Source organism: Cryptomeria japonica, chromosome 4, assembly GCF_030272615.1.
Source record: "Cryptomeria japonica chromosome 4, Sugi_1.0, whole genome shotgun sequence".
Taxonomy (NCBI): Eukaryota; Viridiplantae; Streptophyta; class Pinopsida; order Cupressales; family Cupressaceae; genus Cryptomeria; species Cryptomeria japonica.
In genome coordinates, this window is record NC_081408.1 from 621,844,845 (window position 1) to 621,858,272 (window position 13,428).

At 34.3% G+C, this 13,428-nt stretch overlaps 1 protein-coding gene across 1 annotated transcript in view; it reads left to right on the plus strand.

Annotated features, from left to right (window-relative positions):
* The window catches only part of LOC131079072 (callose synthase 10), a 184,562-nt gene that overhangs the window by 120,019 nt on the left and 51,115 nt on the right, over positions 1–13,428 (plus strand). Inside the window, exons 32-36 of the mRNA XM_058016962.2 lie at positions 49–158; positions 8,205–8,339; positions 8,462–8,527; positions 8,619–8,796; positions 8,944–9,058. Of these exons, the coding sequence (XP_057872945.2) occupies positions 49–158; positions 8,205–8,339; positions 8,462–8,527; positions 8,619–8,796; positions 8,944–9,058 (604 nt within the window). The remainder of the gene's footprint in view (positions 1–48; positions 159–8,204; positions 8,340–8,461; positions 8,528–8,618; positions 8,797–8,943; positions 9,059–13,428) is intronic.

Here is a 13,428-nt window from a genome sequence, read left to right on the forward strand (position 1 = left end):
TTGTGTGCCTCTGCAATAACATTATTTAATCCATTCTTTGCAATGCAGTGTCTTTACTCCATACTACAGCGAGACTGTGCTCTACAACATGTCTGAATTAGAGAAGGAGAATGAAGATGGAATTACTATTCTCTTTTATCTTCAAAAGATTTACCCAGGTACGATATTTTTTGTTTTTGAATAGCAGGCAGTTTTAGTTTCAAGGCTTGATTTTGTAATGCCTCACTTTTGTGTATGACCATCTTTGTTTACTGCACATACATGTATGTATGTATAGAATGTCAACATTTTGGAACGAACATCCACAGAGCAGAGCTGAAACTTTGTTTATGAGTTTGGTTTGCATAAGTGATGGTAGGTTATCATTTCAATATCGAAATATCATTTCATGGTATTAGAGCTTAGGTTCTTTTTTGGCGAATTTTTTTAGTAAAAAAATTTGTGGGTTTTCTGATTTTTTTCACAAAAAATCATGGAAGGGCTTTGCTTGATTTTTTCCACAAAAGTCGGTGTTTTATTTCTATTTACTACTCGTGATCGCCGCAAGTAAAGTTTTTTAATAGACGGGGGTGTTTTGTACTATTTTCTCCTCAAAAATTGTGGATGGGTTTTGTGATTTTTCTCCACAAAAAATCATGGAGGGTTTTGCATGATTTTCGTTTCAAAAATCATGGTTTCTTTATTTGTTTTTTGCACGATTTTTTCACACAAAAAACACGGGTTCTTTATTTGTTGGAGAGTTTTCTAATTTTTTCCACAAAAAATCACGGTATTGCCATTTTTTGGGTTTTCTGATTTTTTACACAAAAAATCATGAAGGGCGTTGTTTTCTGATTTTTTTTCAAAAAAATAAAATTATGATGGTTTTTTTGCACTATTTTTTCATACAAAAATCGCTGGTTTTGAGAAGCTAAACTCGGTGTCTCTAGATAAATGGAGGGATAGCTTTGTTACCCAACATCAGATTGGAAGGATTGTGGTCGACAAATTGTGGTAAACTTGGTCATATCCAAAAGTTCTGTAGAACCAGGGAGGGTCTCAACAGGCTTATGTTGCAGAGCGTTTGACGAGGAGTGAGTGTTCTATGCAATCGTGGCCAAATGACCCGCAAATTATGTCACATCTTCTGTAGGGTAGTTAGTAGAATGGCCATTAAGGGAGGGTATTACAAAAATATTGTAATATTGATATAATGGCTATCTTAGTCGTTTAGTTAGTATTTAGAAACTTCCGTTTATGTCTTTCGTCTTTAGTTAGTTTTAGGTATTTTCTTTTCTGTCTTTCATGTTTCAATTCTTGATCCCTTCCGTTATGGAAAGATTGTCTTGTAATTTTTCATATAAGGAGTATTCCTCTCCTTAATTAATTACAATATCGAAATATCATTTCACATGTGACTGATGGAACCTATTTATGGTACTGTCAGCCCCAAGCACTGCCCAGATGGTTGTATTTGATGCTGGCTGTCCAAGTTGAAAATCAGGTTACAAGAGCTATGATGCACCTGGTTCAGTCCAGCAATGATTTGCAGTTCATATGCCCTCCGCTCTGATTCTAGGCCTAAAATATGATTCCAATTAGATTTGCTTCACGAATGGTAATTGGTGATTACAGCGGGCTGTCAATGTTGGCACAGGTCAGAACCATGGAGTATCTACCAACAGAAAGCCAATTTCACACTCTTGTCAGCTATGCTTTGACTGTCAGGTGTTGTGGATGTCTCCTTGAACTGGTACAGCTCTCTTTGGTGAATGATAGGCTCTGAATTGGTGTTTGGTGTTTGAGCAGAATTACATGCAATTCTGACTGCTGGAAACTTGGAAATGACAAACTTACCTGTTTTAGCTCACTGTGCAACCCTTGATATGGAATTCCCAAGTATGAGGTGAGGGGTTTTGTCCTAACCTCAGACACTGCAGTCAAGGTGTTTTTGTTTCTGAATGCACACTCGGATTTGAGCTCAAGTGACAATGCAAACTGGAAATTCGATGTTGCCAAAAATGAATGCTTGATCTTATAGTTACCCCTTGCTTGATTTGATTTGGGTCCTTGTGTCCCAGTTTACTGCCAAACACACTTATTTGAATTTTATTTATGTATTTTTCTTTATTTAATTATTACTTAGTTATTAATCTATTATTACTTGCTGGTGTTTAAGAACACTTTTTATTTTATTTTAATACTTTTAATTTGGGAGCAGGGACATGACAGCCAGATGGTCATCATATTATACACATTCTTGAAACGTGTTTTGTTGGGTATACAAATTTGTGCCCATGCTATGGAATCATAGTATGACCTATATGACTCTATACCTTAATGGTTTTTATAGTCATGGTTATATTGTATTCACTACGCAACATGATACCCCAAATTTTTCTTGAATTTTTGAGATGTTGGGGCATAGAGATTCACATACAAGGTCATGCTTAGTAGGCATTTGCATGGTGGTGTTGAATTTGTTCAACATAGGATACACATTGACTGCCAATATGGGGGAAAAGGCTCTTAACTGAACATAGAGATTATGAACATTGATTTTGAAAATTAATTGAACATTAAAAAATACAGAATTGAAAATAAATATTCTCAAAAAAGAAACCACATTATTGATTTCCTTCATGTATAAATGAAATTTATAGTGGATGAGTGGTGGCAGGTGGAGGTTTGGGGGTAGATCCTTTGCCACCAAGTGCAAATTAAGGCCTTCAGCAACACTAAGTTCCTTAGAATAATGCATATATGCCTATCAATAACTTATGAGTGAAGGTGAAAGTGGGAACTTGGAAGGTTGAAGTGGAAGGGGAAGTATATGCAGTTGGAAAATAAATAAAGGAATAATATCTAAGCTGTTTGCAAAACTGAAAAAATCTTCAAGTTGTGTCTTAAATCTATTTGTAGAAACTGAGAATTTTCAAGTTATGCCTTAAATCCATTCACAGAAAGTGGGAAAATATTTGCCTCCTTTTATATGTGAGTTGAGATATTTTTCCCGATTTTTACTGATTTTTTGACAAATAAGTGCCAAAATTTTACTTAAAACTCGTTGGCTGGATTTTCTTGTGATCACTCGCCAGTGAGAATTTTTGACAAGTACTTGCCAATTTTTTAAACTATGATGAATTCTAGAGACAATGGTAGGATACCAAGGAAGTCATGTGTTTATAGTAACTTTATACAGGTGATCCACCAGGTAAAATTATGATTTAGCATGTTCAATCATAGGGTACTAAATACCACCCCTAATTTGTGTTTTACCTCTGAATGGCCTATTTAATAACCTTCTCCTAATAAAAATTTTCAATAAAAATGTATCTTTATTTTGACCAGATATTGTAGTTATATTCCTTTCTTATCTAATCCTCCTACGTATATTTCATTACCAACGCTCTTAAGATGCAATTATTTAAAAAATGTAAGGTAAAATATTAGTTAGAAACATTTTGATCTACAAGGATGAATTGCTATTTTCACAAGAAATCTTATACGCTTATTCATTAGTGCCAACAATTTTGGATTCAAATTTTATGTTAGTGTATCTCATCCTTATAAATCAAAATTTACTTTCAGAAATGATATTGAAATTTTTTAGGCACCCAAATTGCAAAAAATGCTTGATCTATACGTGAACGCATCTATTTGTACATTCAACTTATTCTCTTTATTTTAAAAAATATTAGAAGCTTCATGTGTACAGAAACATATTAGACACCTAAGATGAGAAGATTGTTTTTCTTTGTAATTATCCTACAATTTATTACTGTACTTGCCCCTTTATAAAATGATGATTAACAAACACTAGTACAAAGGAAGATTGAGGTAGGACACATTCAGAGGCTATATGTATCAACTCTTGTCCAACCCACACCCCAAATACACATTATGTTGAGATAATTTAAAATATCTTTCCACCACTAATTACATAGAGGTATGATGCTATACATTCTCATTATAATGAACTGCTTTCCAATACATCGCTCCACATTTTTTGCAAACCTTACAGGAAAAAAGATGTGGAAGATTCTTGTAATACTTGGCTCAGTAAAGGTGAACTCTAGACAACCAATGTGGATTTTCTTCAATGCCAGACACCTTTTCACTTTGCGATGACAGATTAAGCAAAACAAAGGCCAAATTATCCCAGTGGACCAACAAGTGGCTCAACTTTGCAGAGAGGATGCAACTGCTAGAATGAGTCCTGCAAACAATCTTGATATATATTATTAACCATCCTATCACTTTCCAGAAAAAGTGTAAATGGAAATGATCTCCACACAAAGGAATTTGTGCAGTAGAAGACAATCCATAAACCACTTTTCTCTTTGGTCAATATTATGAGAAAAAGGAATTTGTTTGCTGTTCAGGATTTGCAAAAAATTCAGTTTTTTTTTTCTTAACAGTGGGTTTCTAGTTATCCGTGAGGGATGGCTTATCTGAAAGCTATCGCATGGTAAGCTTGGTCACATGAAGTTTTGCAAAAAACGGTTGGATGATCAACAATCCAAATAGGGAGGGTCTCCAGTGGAGGCTCATGTCATATAACATTCTGAGCAAAAGGAGTCAGCCTTGTATGCTTTTTGACCAGCAAATCATTTCAAGTTTTTGGGTTTGGCTTTGTGTAGTTGATAGATTGAACATTAAGGGGGGATATTAAAATAATATTGTAAGATTTAGTTATAATGGTGAATTAAGTTGTCAGGATAGACTTTAAGACCATTCTTTATTCTCTTAGTTGTCTTTTTCTTTTCTTAGTTGTTGACCTTATCCTTATTGGATAGATCGTTTGTAACTCTTATTTCAGTAGACTTTCGCTCCTTTGTTTATATGAAATTTCAAATATCAAATATTGAATACGGGATATCTTTCTTTGTCATTACTTTTCGTAATAGTTCAGTGCTACTTGCCAGCTAGGCAGGGGAAAGGGAAGGATATAATAAACAGATTTTTTTTAATTTTGCATTAGATAGTAGGAAAAATTGAAACCAATTAACCCACAAATACTTCTTCATGCACATTTTCACTTCAGAAATCCCCATTGATCACCAACCTGCCGGAGAAATCAAAAGAATATGGTTTAAAGAAGCAAATTTGAGGACTGCAAATCGCCCTCTATCCACCACTCACAACCATGTAGATTTTGTGGCCATGCCAAGATATCCTAATACCTGCAAAGAATTTTATGGAAGAAATCCATGCCTTGCCACTCTTGCATGGCTCCTCACAGAAGTTTTTACCTTAAAGAGCTTGCCATAATTAATCCCCCATTTTGAAATTGCAGATGCAATTAACCATTGAAAGTCTATCAAAGAAGAGAGAACAAAAATTCATCAATGGTGCATTCATATAATGAAAAGTCTTAGTCAAGGGGTTGTGGAGTTACAATAGCCCAGAGGAGCTTAGAAGCTGTATCAAGATAGAGGGGAGGCAGATGAAACAGAGCAGCATCTGGTAAGGGGTCCAGTCCTGCAACGAGGTAAAGTTTCTCCGTCTTCTCATTTACATACACACTACTGTGTCTGGCAGATTTTTGCAAACTGTGTCCACATGTAGGGAGTTCCATTTCACTCTGGTTATCACAATCGATGGCCCTTGATTCAGACTGATAGGTTTGGGATGTTCTGGTAGTTTTGTGCAGAGAGGAATTCTGTCTCATTGATTCTCCCTCACTGTGTGAATTTATTGCATATGAGTTGTGCTTATCCGTTGTAATGTCTGCAGTTTGTTCAAAAAGGAAGTAAAAATGCTGACAACCTTTGGGCTTCTTTTTCAGGATAAAGGTCTGGTTGAGGATAACCTCCCTAACAAAATGGGCAAAGCACCTTTGATCAGAGTAGTGGAAACAAATGGATAAATTCCAAGTACACTGGATACCAGAAAATACATGAAAATGAAGTGCTCCTTGGTCTCTACTGGGAATACGTGTACTCTGTTGGTCTGAAGCTTTTACCATTGCACTTTAACTAACATAAGAATTGGACAGTAATTAGAACTCTGTTGTTTGTAAGTTTCTATGCTGCAAGGGCTTGAGGGTACTGAAAGGCATTTGATTTGATTGGTTGTAGATTTTATATTGTCCGAACCAGAATCTGCTGCTGTTGGGCCTTTTCAGTCTGTAAATTCATATAACATAGGTTTCTAGTTTTATCCAGATTTAAATTCACAATAACTGAAATGCTCAGAAAAAAGTAGGGTTACTGTCAATACTTGTGGCTTTATGTATATGATATGTTTAAGCTTTAATTCCAAGAGAACATCAAATGAAGCTGCTCTTTAAATGAGTATCAACGTACTCGTTAGATGATTTTGGTGAAACACTAGGAGAAAATCATACTTCAGTAGTAATGTTCACTAACCTAACATTACTTGAATGATGAACAGGCTGTGATATTTTGTTGGAACTCGGAAGTATCTAGGCTAGATTTATTCTACTATGACAATTTCATCACTTGGGGCGGTCTACTTAGTTCAAGGGAACTGTCCTACTGCCTCTCCCTAACTTATTTCCTTCCATTCTACATATGACTGATTGGGGAATAAGAATAGGTAGATTTTAATGAATATATAGATTAAGAATGTTTATTAATATCATACATAATATATATTAAAGAATACGGATGACTAATCATATTACAGACAACTAAGCATACACTTCAAACATATCCATATTCATGCACACCAGCCTTAATCTAAATTTCTGCTTTCGTTTGCTGTATATAATTCAAATCTGATTTGTCTTCTTTGATTCTTTTCCTCCTCTCCTTGTAGTATTGATATGCATTTTATACTCGTCAACCGGCCTTGGAAGATCATGTCTTTCCATTGCTACGTCCCTTCCAAGGGTGGCATCTCCTTGTAATCTAACAGTTGCTTTTTAACTTAGTAAATTGCTGTCATTTCTAAACTAAACTCATGCCTTTTTATGTATCACATCCTTTGGGAACTCTCAGCCATCGCACCCCTTCGGGGATGTCTTGTTTAAAGATTTGCTAATACTTCAGGTTGCAAAACAAGGGAATGAATACCTTATGGGCTGTCGGTTCAGTTTTTAGAAACTTGTGAAGTCTTATTAATTAAGACAATTTTCAGAAATCATCTATTTATTTTATTATTTCTGATTACATTTATTATGACATGATCGGGTGCATGGCAAATGACCCTTGCAAGCCCTTTTGATATGCAATTCAATTGAATGCCCGACAATATTTGTTTATATCATGTATTATAGACTATTATAGATAAGATTATTTCCGATATCATAGTGAATAGTAATACTATTATTACATTTATTATGACATGATCGTGGGCACGACATCAAATCCCAAGATGGGTGCATAGGCTAAAAATAGCATATTCCATCCATCTGCTATAAGCTCGTCATAATCCACTCACCAACTTGGGTGTTCCATTTTGTCTCGTTTAGCAATGTTTTATGACTTGTCATAACTCATACCATTTGTCATAAGTTGTTCAACAAGTGCGATTTATTACAACTTTCTTAGCCCAATTTCTTAAGTCCATACCTCTTGTTCTATGATATTGATTACGACACCTTTCGTAACACGAACCCTACTTGGATCAAGAGCAGCCTTCACTAGCTAGCAACATAGAGGTGAGAGTAAAATGATTGTTGAATTAAGGCTAATAAGTAATTGTTGCAAGGTGTGTACCCTTGGTCTCCTTGTGTTGTGTAGTGTAGTGCTTGGGTTTGTGACATGGCTTAACAGCCTCTTGTGGATTCTTTAAGTCTAGTGGTTGTATCGGGCATTAACAGGTCAATCTTTTGGTGCAACGGCAACTGTACTTCTAACAAGTGGTATCAGAGCTTGGGTCATAGGTTCAAACCCCTTCGCTTGCACTGGCGGGGATTGTTGCAAGGTGTGCGCCCTTGGATTCTTTGTGCTGTGCTGTGTAGTGCTCAGGTTTTTGACATGGCTTAACCACCTCCTGTGGATTCTAAGTCTAGTGGTTGTATCAAGCATTAACAAGTTGATCTTTTGGTGCAATGACAACCGTACTTCTAACACTAATAACTTGTAAAAATATTTTGTTTGTACTAAATTGAATTTATTGTTTTCGGAATTAAAATAAAAGCTATCTATTATCTGTTATTAGGGTGGTTTAATATTTTCTTGGGCTTGAATTTTATAACAAGCTGCACACAGAAATATCAAATTTTTAACATTTTAAGTTGGAAAATTCGCTAGATGAATGGAGAAATTTTCTGGAGCGCATTGGTCGAGATGAAAACACACTTGATTTTGAACTTAAGGAGAATCCGAATGATCTTTTGGAATTGCGTTTATGGGCATCTTACCGAGGACAGACTTTAGCAAGAACTGGTATATTACTATCTTGATTGGACAATCAATACATCTAATTCTAAGCAGAATATCAAATACTTTTCATTTGAGAAGCTAGCTTATTTTGTGTGGCTTTTCTAATGGAACTAATCAATATGCAGTTAGAGGAATGATGTACTACAGAAAGGCTCTTATGCTACAGAGTTACACAGAAAATCCAGTACATGGTGATATTTTTCTTTACAACTATATTGTATTTTTTCTAAGATTTATTATTTGGTTTGCCATGAATGTCTTTCTCAACATTTAAATTTTCAGACATTGAGGATGGACTTGCTGGAGCTGACATGACAAATGCACAAGGATATGAGCTATCTCGTAAGTCACGGGCTCAAGCAGATATAAAATTTACATACGTTGTAACTTGTCAAATTTATGGACAACAGAAACAAAAGCATGCGTCAGAAGCTGCTGATATTGCTTTATTAATGCAAAGGTAGAATCTCAATTGATATAAGCTTTTAGCTTTTACTTTTACGTAGTCTGGAATCATGTTTTTGAAGTATGTTTTAGCTTTTGTTCTTATGATAAGTACCTTTATTTAAAATATATTAAGCCCAAAATACCTTTTGCTGTCCATCAGAAATGAGGCCCTTAGAGTAGCTTATATTGATATTGTTGAGACTCTTAAAGATGAGAAGGCACACAAGGAGTTCTTTTCAAAACTTGTCAAAGCTGATGCTGATGGAAAAGAGCAGGTATATTTGATTACTAGTTAGCATTTTGATGTCAGACAAAAAATTCTTTTATATATTGAAGCAATCAGATAACTATGCAGTTGTCATGTACCAACAAAATAATGAACACTGTGTTCATAAAGGGAGGAAATCATCTATGTAGTTGTTAGTTCTGTTAATAACTGTCTTTGACATAATAATGTAGGAATGCGTTGGAATAATGTAATATGATAAATACTGATTGATAAGATTGAATTGAAATTTTGTAGTTTCATTTTAAAAAGGTCAAATGGATAGGCAATTTACAGAGAAAACAGGTTTGATGTTAACATTGTCAGTCAATGTCAGGGTTTGTGAATGCATCTATATGCTGTTAACATTTTTTTAAAAAGTTGCAAATTCATTTGGTTATATAATCCAGTATATGATGGTCATGAGTCTACTGTTGTCCCCTAAAGAAGCAATTACTGATGGGCTTTCAGACATAACTAGAATATGCCATTATTTAAAATATGAGTTCTTCTGTTAAGTATATTGTAAATAAATTACACAAATGCCATTTAGGGAACTGGTGAGTAGATCACTTCCAGTGACACATGTAACTGTACAAAAATTTCCTTAACTTGCTCGAGGCCATAATTTTTTGTGTACAGATTTGAAATCAGTAGCCATTATTTTAGAAAGTGCAAACTCCCAAGAGGGATCTATATAGGCAAAAAAAATGCACCTTGGATTTGTTCTGGTTTTTAATTTTGCTTCTGTTCAAAGCCCCTGAACAGTTGTTCTTGGCAGAAATAGTTTTCCAAAGTATTTCAAGTTACCTTGTCTTATTTGAGAGTAGAGGTTGTTAGCAGCATTTGCATTTGTCATTGATGTCAAGTACTTAGATGCATTCATGTTGATCAAATTTGCATAACTTTCAAAACCCTAGTTTGGTGATGATGAAGATTGAATCAATTCTGAAAATCTAGAATGAAATTTTACCAGATGCATATACTTGAAACCTAAGTCACAAGGTTCGAGTTTGAATTCGAATTCGGCAACAATAAAATTCGAATGAAATTCGACGAGGAAAAAAATTCAAAAAAAAATTCAGATTAAATTTGTCTTATATAAATTTAATTTTTTAAATATAAATAATAAATATTTAAATAATAATTTAAAAAATAAAATAATATTATATTAGATTTTAATATATTATATATTATAATAAATTTTAAAATATTATAATATAAATAAGTTTAAAATTTTAATTTAAATATTATTACTATATAAATCATAATTATATCAAATATACAACTTTAATATATATATTTGAATAACTATATTAGATGTGCGTAGTAGGTAGACATATCTTTACATATTTTAACATGGATATTAATCTACATATGACTTTCTTAACATAGGAAAACTCTAATACGATTTTAATTTAAATCAGACATTTAAGAAATATTAAAAATGCCGAATCACTTCAACGCACAAAACTTTCATTCGCTTATGTTCCGCGGCTCCACCTATGCGCAGGTTTGGCAATAATTTGTTAATCTTAACCTCCCCCAAATCCCCGCCAGAGGGATTTCTATGTTCGTGCCTGGAACTGCCCAAACGGGGAAAAGACTGAATAGAAGCAGTAAAAATATGTTTTTTGAATACAGTTTATTGAAAAAAAAATTATGCCCTATACCTGTTCAAATATGAGACGGATTTTAATGAATTTTAAGTCATGTTTTGAAGTTCGCCAAATTTTGAACTTCATGGTTGAAATTCGGCGAACTCTGTGACTTAGCTTGAAACATCACAATCTGTAACAGTATGTCATTGTATGGTCATCGTGTCTTCTTTGAATTTTCTCTTCATTGGATCTGTTAGAATAAAAAATAACAACAGCACATTATTGTGATGCAAGGACAGAAGATCAATATGTATCAAACTTTGTTTCAAATTGTTAAACTAATCAGATCTTACTGTTATAATTTCTGCACTCTTGAAATGTTCAGAAATGAATTTTGTTGAAAAGGCAGAACTGTATCTCCATGAAGCTCATGGGCTAATAATGAATGTCAAAGTTGTTAAGTTCAGAAATGAATCTTGTTGCAAAATATGTTTAAGTTTTGTTGATGATTGGTTTTAAAGCTGTTAAGAGTAGTTGCTCTATTTATAACTGCCTCATCACCCGATGTATTAAGCAACAACAAAGTTCTGAATACAAATTGTTTACTTTGACAACTGCCTCTCTATGGATCAGTTATACCCGGGGAACAGTTACACCTGTTTTGATCTGTTGTGAGCATTTGAGAGCAGTTATATTACTGAAATTTGTAATATAGTTTGTGTTCAAAACACTTTTTAATATTATTGATGTTGAAGGTTATCCTCCAGAATGGTTGGAACCGGTTGCGACTAACTATAAACTGTCCAACTATACTGATCGGTTATGATCAATTTAATACAACTGTTTACACCTGATTAATGACAGTTCATGATGTCTATTTATATGCATACAAGTTTGTGGTATTAGATAGTGTGTTGTTGCAAATAATGCTAAGAGAATTATGAAGAGAAACCTGTGATGAAATTGAGAGGTGTGTATTGCTCAGAATGCAAAAACTTATGAACAAGAATCTGTAATAAAGTTCTGAGTGTTGAGTGTATGAGTATGCCAATGAACTGATGAATAGAACCTGATCATTGCAAGATGCTGAGAGTATAAAAATCTTAATGAGAGATTGAGGGCTTCTCAGAAGATTGCAGACAGTATACAGTTGGCAACAGTTTGTTTGCAGATTGATAACCTTGTGGAATATAAAGCTGATTTAAATATCTGTATGTTTATAGTATTCAGTTTAACAATTTGATTGTGTGCTTCCGATATTATAATGTTTCAGATTTGAAGTCAGTGATTCATTTATTTGTAACATCCTTATGGTTGGTGCCTCAAGGATGCTGGATTGGTGCTCAGGTTGACAAATTTGTGATTATAAGAGTTGGTGTTCTCAAGTAAGGAGTTTAGTGTGGGTTGGTGCCCTTAAATTCTGTACATGTTACTGCTTTGTGAGTCTGGATTAGGACAGTAGATCCTAGCAGCTCTTCTCACCATGGTTTTACCCATTCCGGGTTTTCCATGTATTTCTTGTGTATTGGCTTCTACGTGTGGTTGCATTTTTTTCAGTTCTGATTTTATGTCTATCAGTCTATCAAGAATGCTTTAATTGATTAAGGATCTGAAATTTTTTCTACAACTGATCCACCCGCCACCCCCCAACCTCCCTTTCAATAGGAAAATTATGCTCTACAGAGTTATAGTTAGCTTATTTTGCCAACATTTAATGATTCGATTGAAATAATTTCTACCATGGACAGCAAATGAAAAAGGTGAAATTTTTTTGTGTAAAAAGAGAAAATGACTTCTTTGCTTAATTGTGTGATGTGTCTTTAATATCTATCGTGATGAGCACTATGGGGATAGCCTTAATCATATCCTCAGAATTAGCCTTTAGAGGAGGGGAGTTTTGTGGAAGGTTTTGGAAAAAGCTCTCTCCAATAATTCTAATCTCTTTTTCCAATGAAGTTTCCATCCCATCATTTGAATAGATTGATTGAAAAGTCTTGTATTTCTTTCGCCTTTACTAGGCTACTACACGTTGGATTTTTGTTTCTACAAGATATCTTCCCTTTTTAAATCTTATGCCAATCCTCACAAAGAGCCCTCTCTTGAGAACAAATGTTTTCATCAGTTAGCCTCGTAGCCAAATTGTTTTGCGCAAGTAATCTTTTGAAGATATCCGCATTCTACATAAAGATATGAACAAAGGAAGTTATGGTCTAGATTTTGACATTGGTTTTCGTGTTAAATGGCTTTTGATATAACTTGAACATGTTTAATGTACGTAGGCGGATGTCCCACCTCTCTCGTAGGCAGTCCCTAAAATACGGGTGTGATGCCCACATTTTTACCACCATTCTAATGCATTTCCACTTGATAAAATCCACACATATGATAGTAGAAATGATATAATGAAAAATATAGATGTCACACAATGCAATAAATGTTCGGGGGCAAAGATACCCCAATATTCACTACATGGAGAAATAGATTAAACCCTTGAGGTATGGTAGCATTGTACGATACTCCTTATGGAAGAAGCCAGCCTACTTTATACAATACTCCTTATGGAATAACCCAGTCCGTTTTATATTTCCAAGAGATCCCAAATACAATATCACACTCCAAACCTATCTTTACCGAGCGCAATAACATTTGCATTGCTATAGTCATAACTGTTGATGATTCCTATTTGGCAACTTAATAGATATGGTAAATTTCACAAATATCTACTTGAGTAATGGGCATGCTATACTGCAGAAAGTAACATTGTCTGAATTTGCAATAA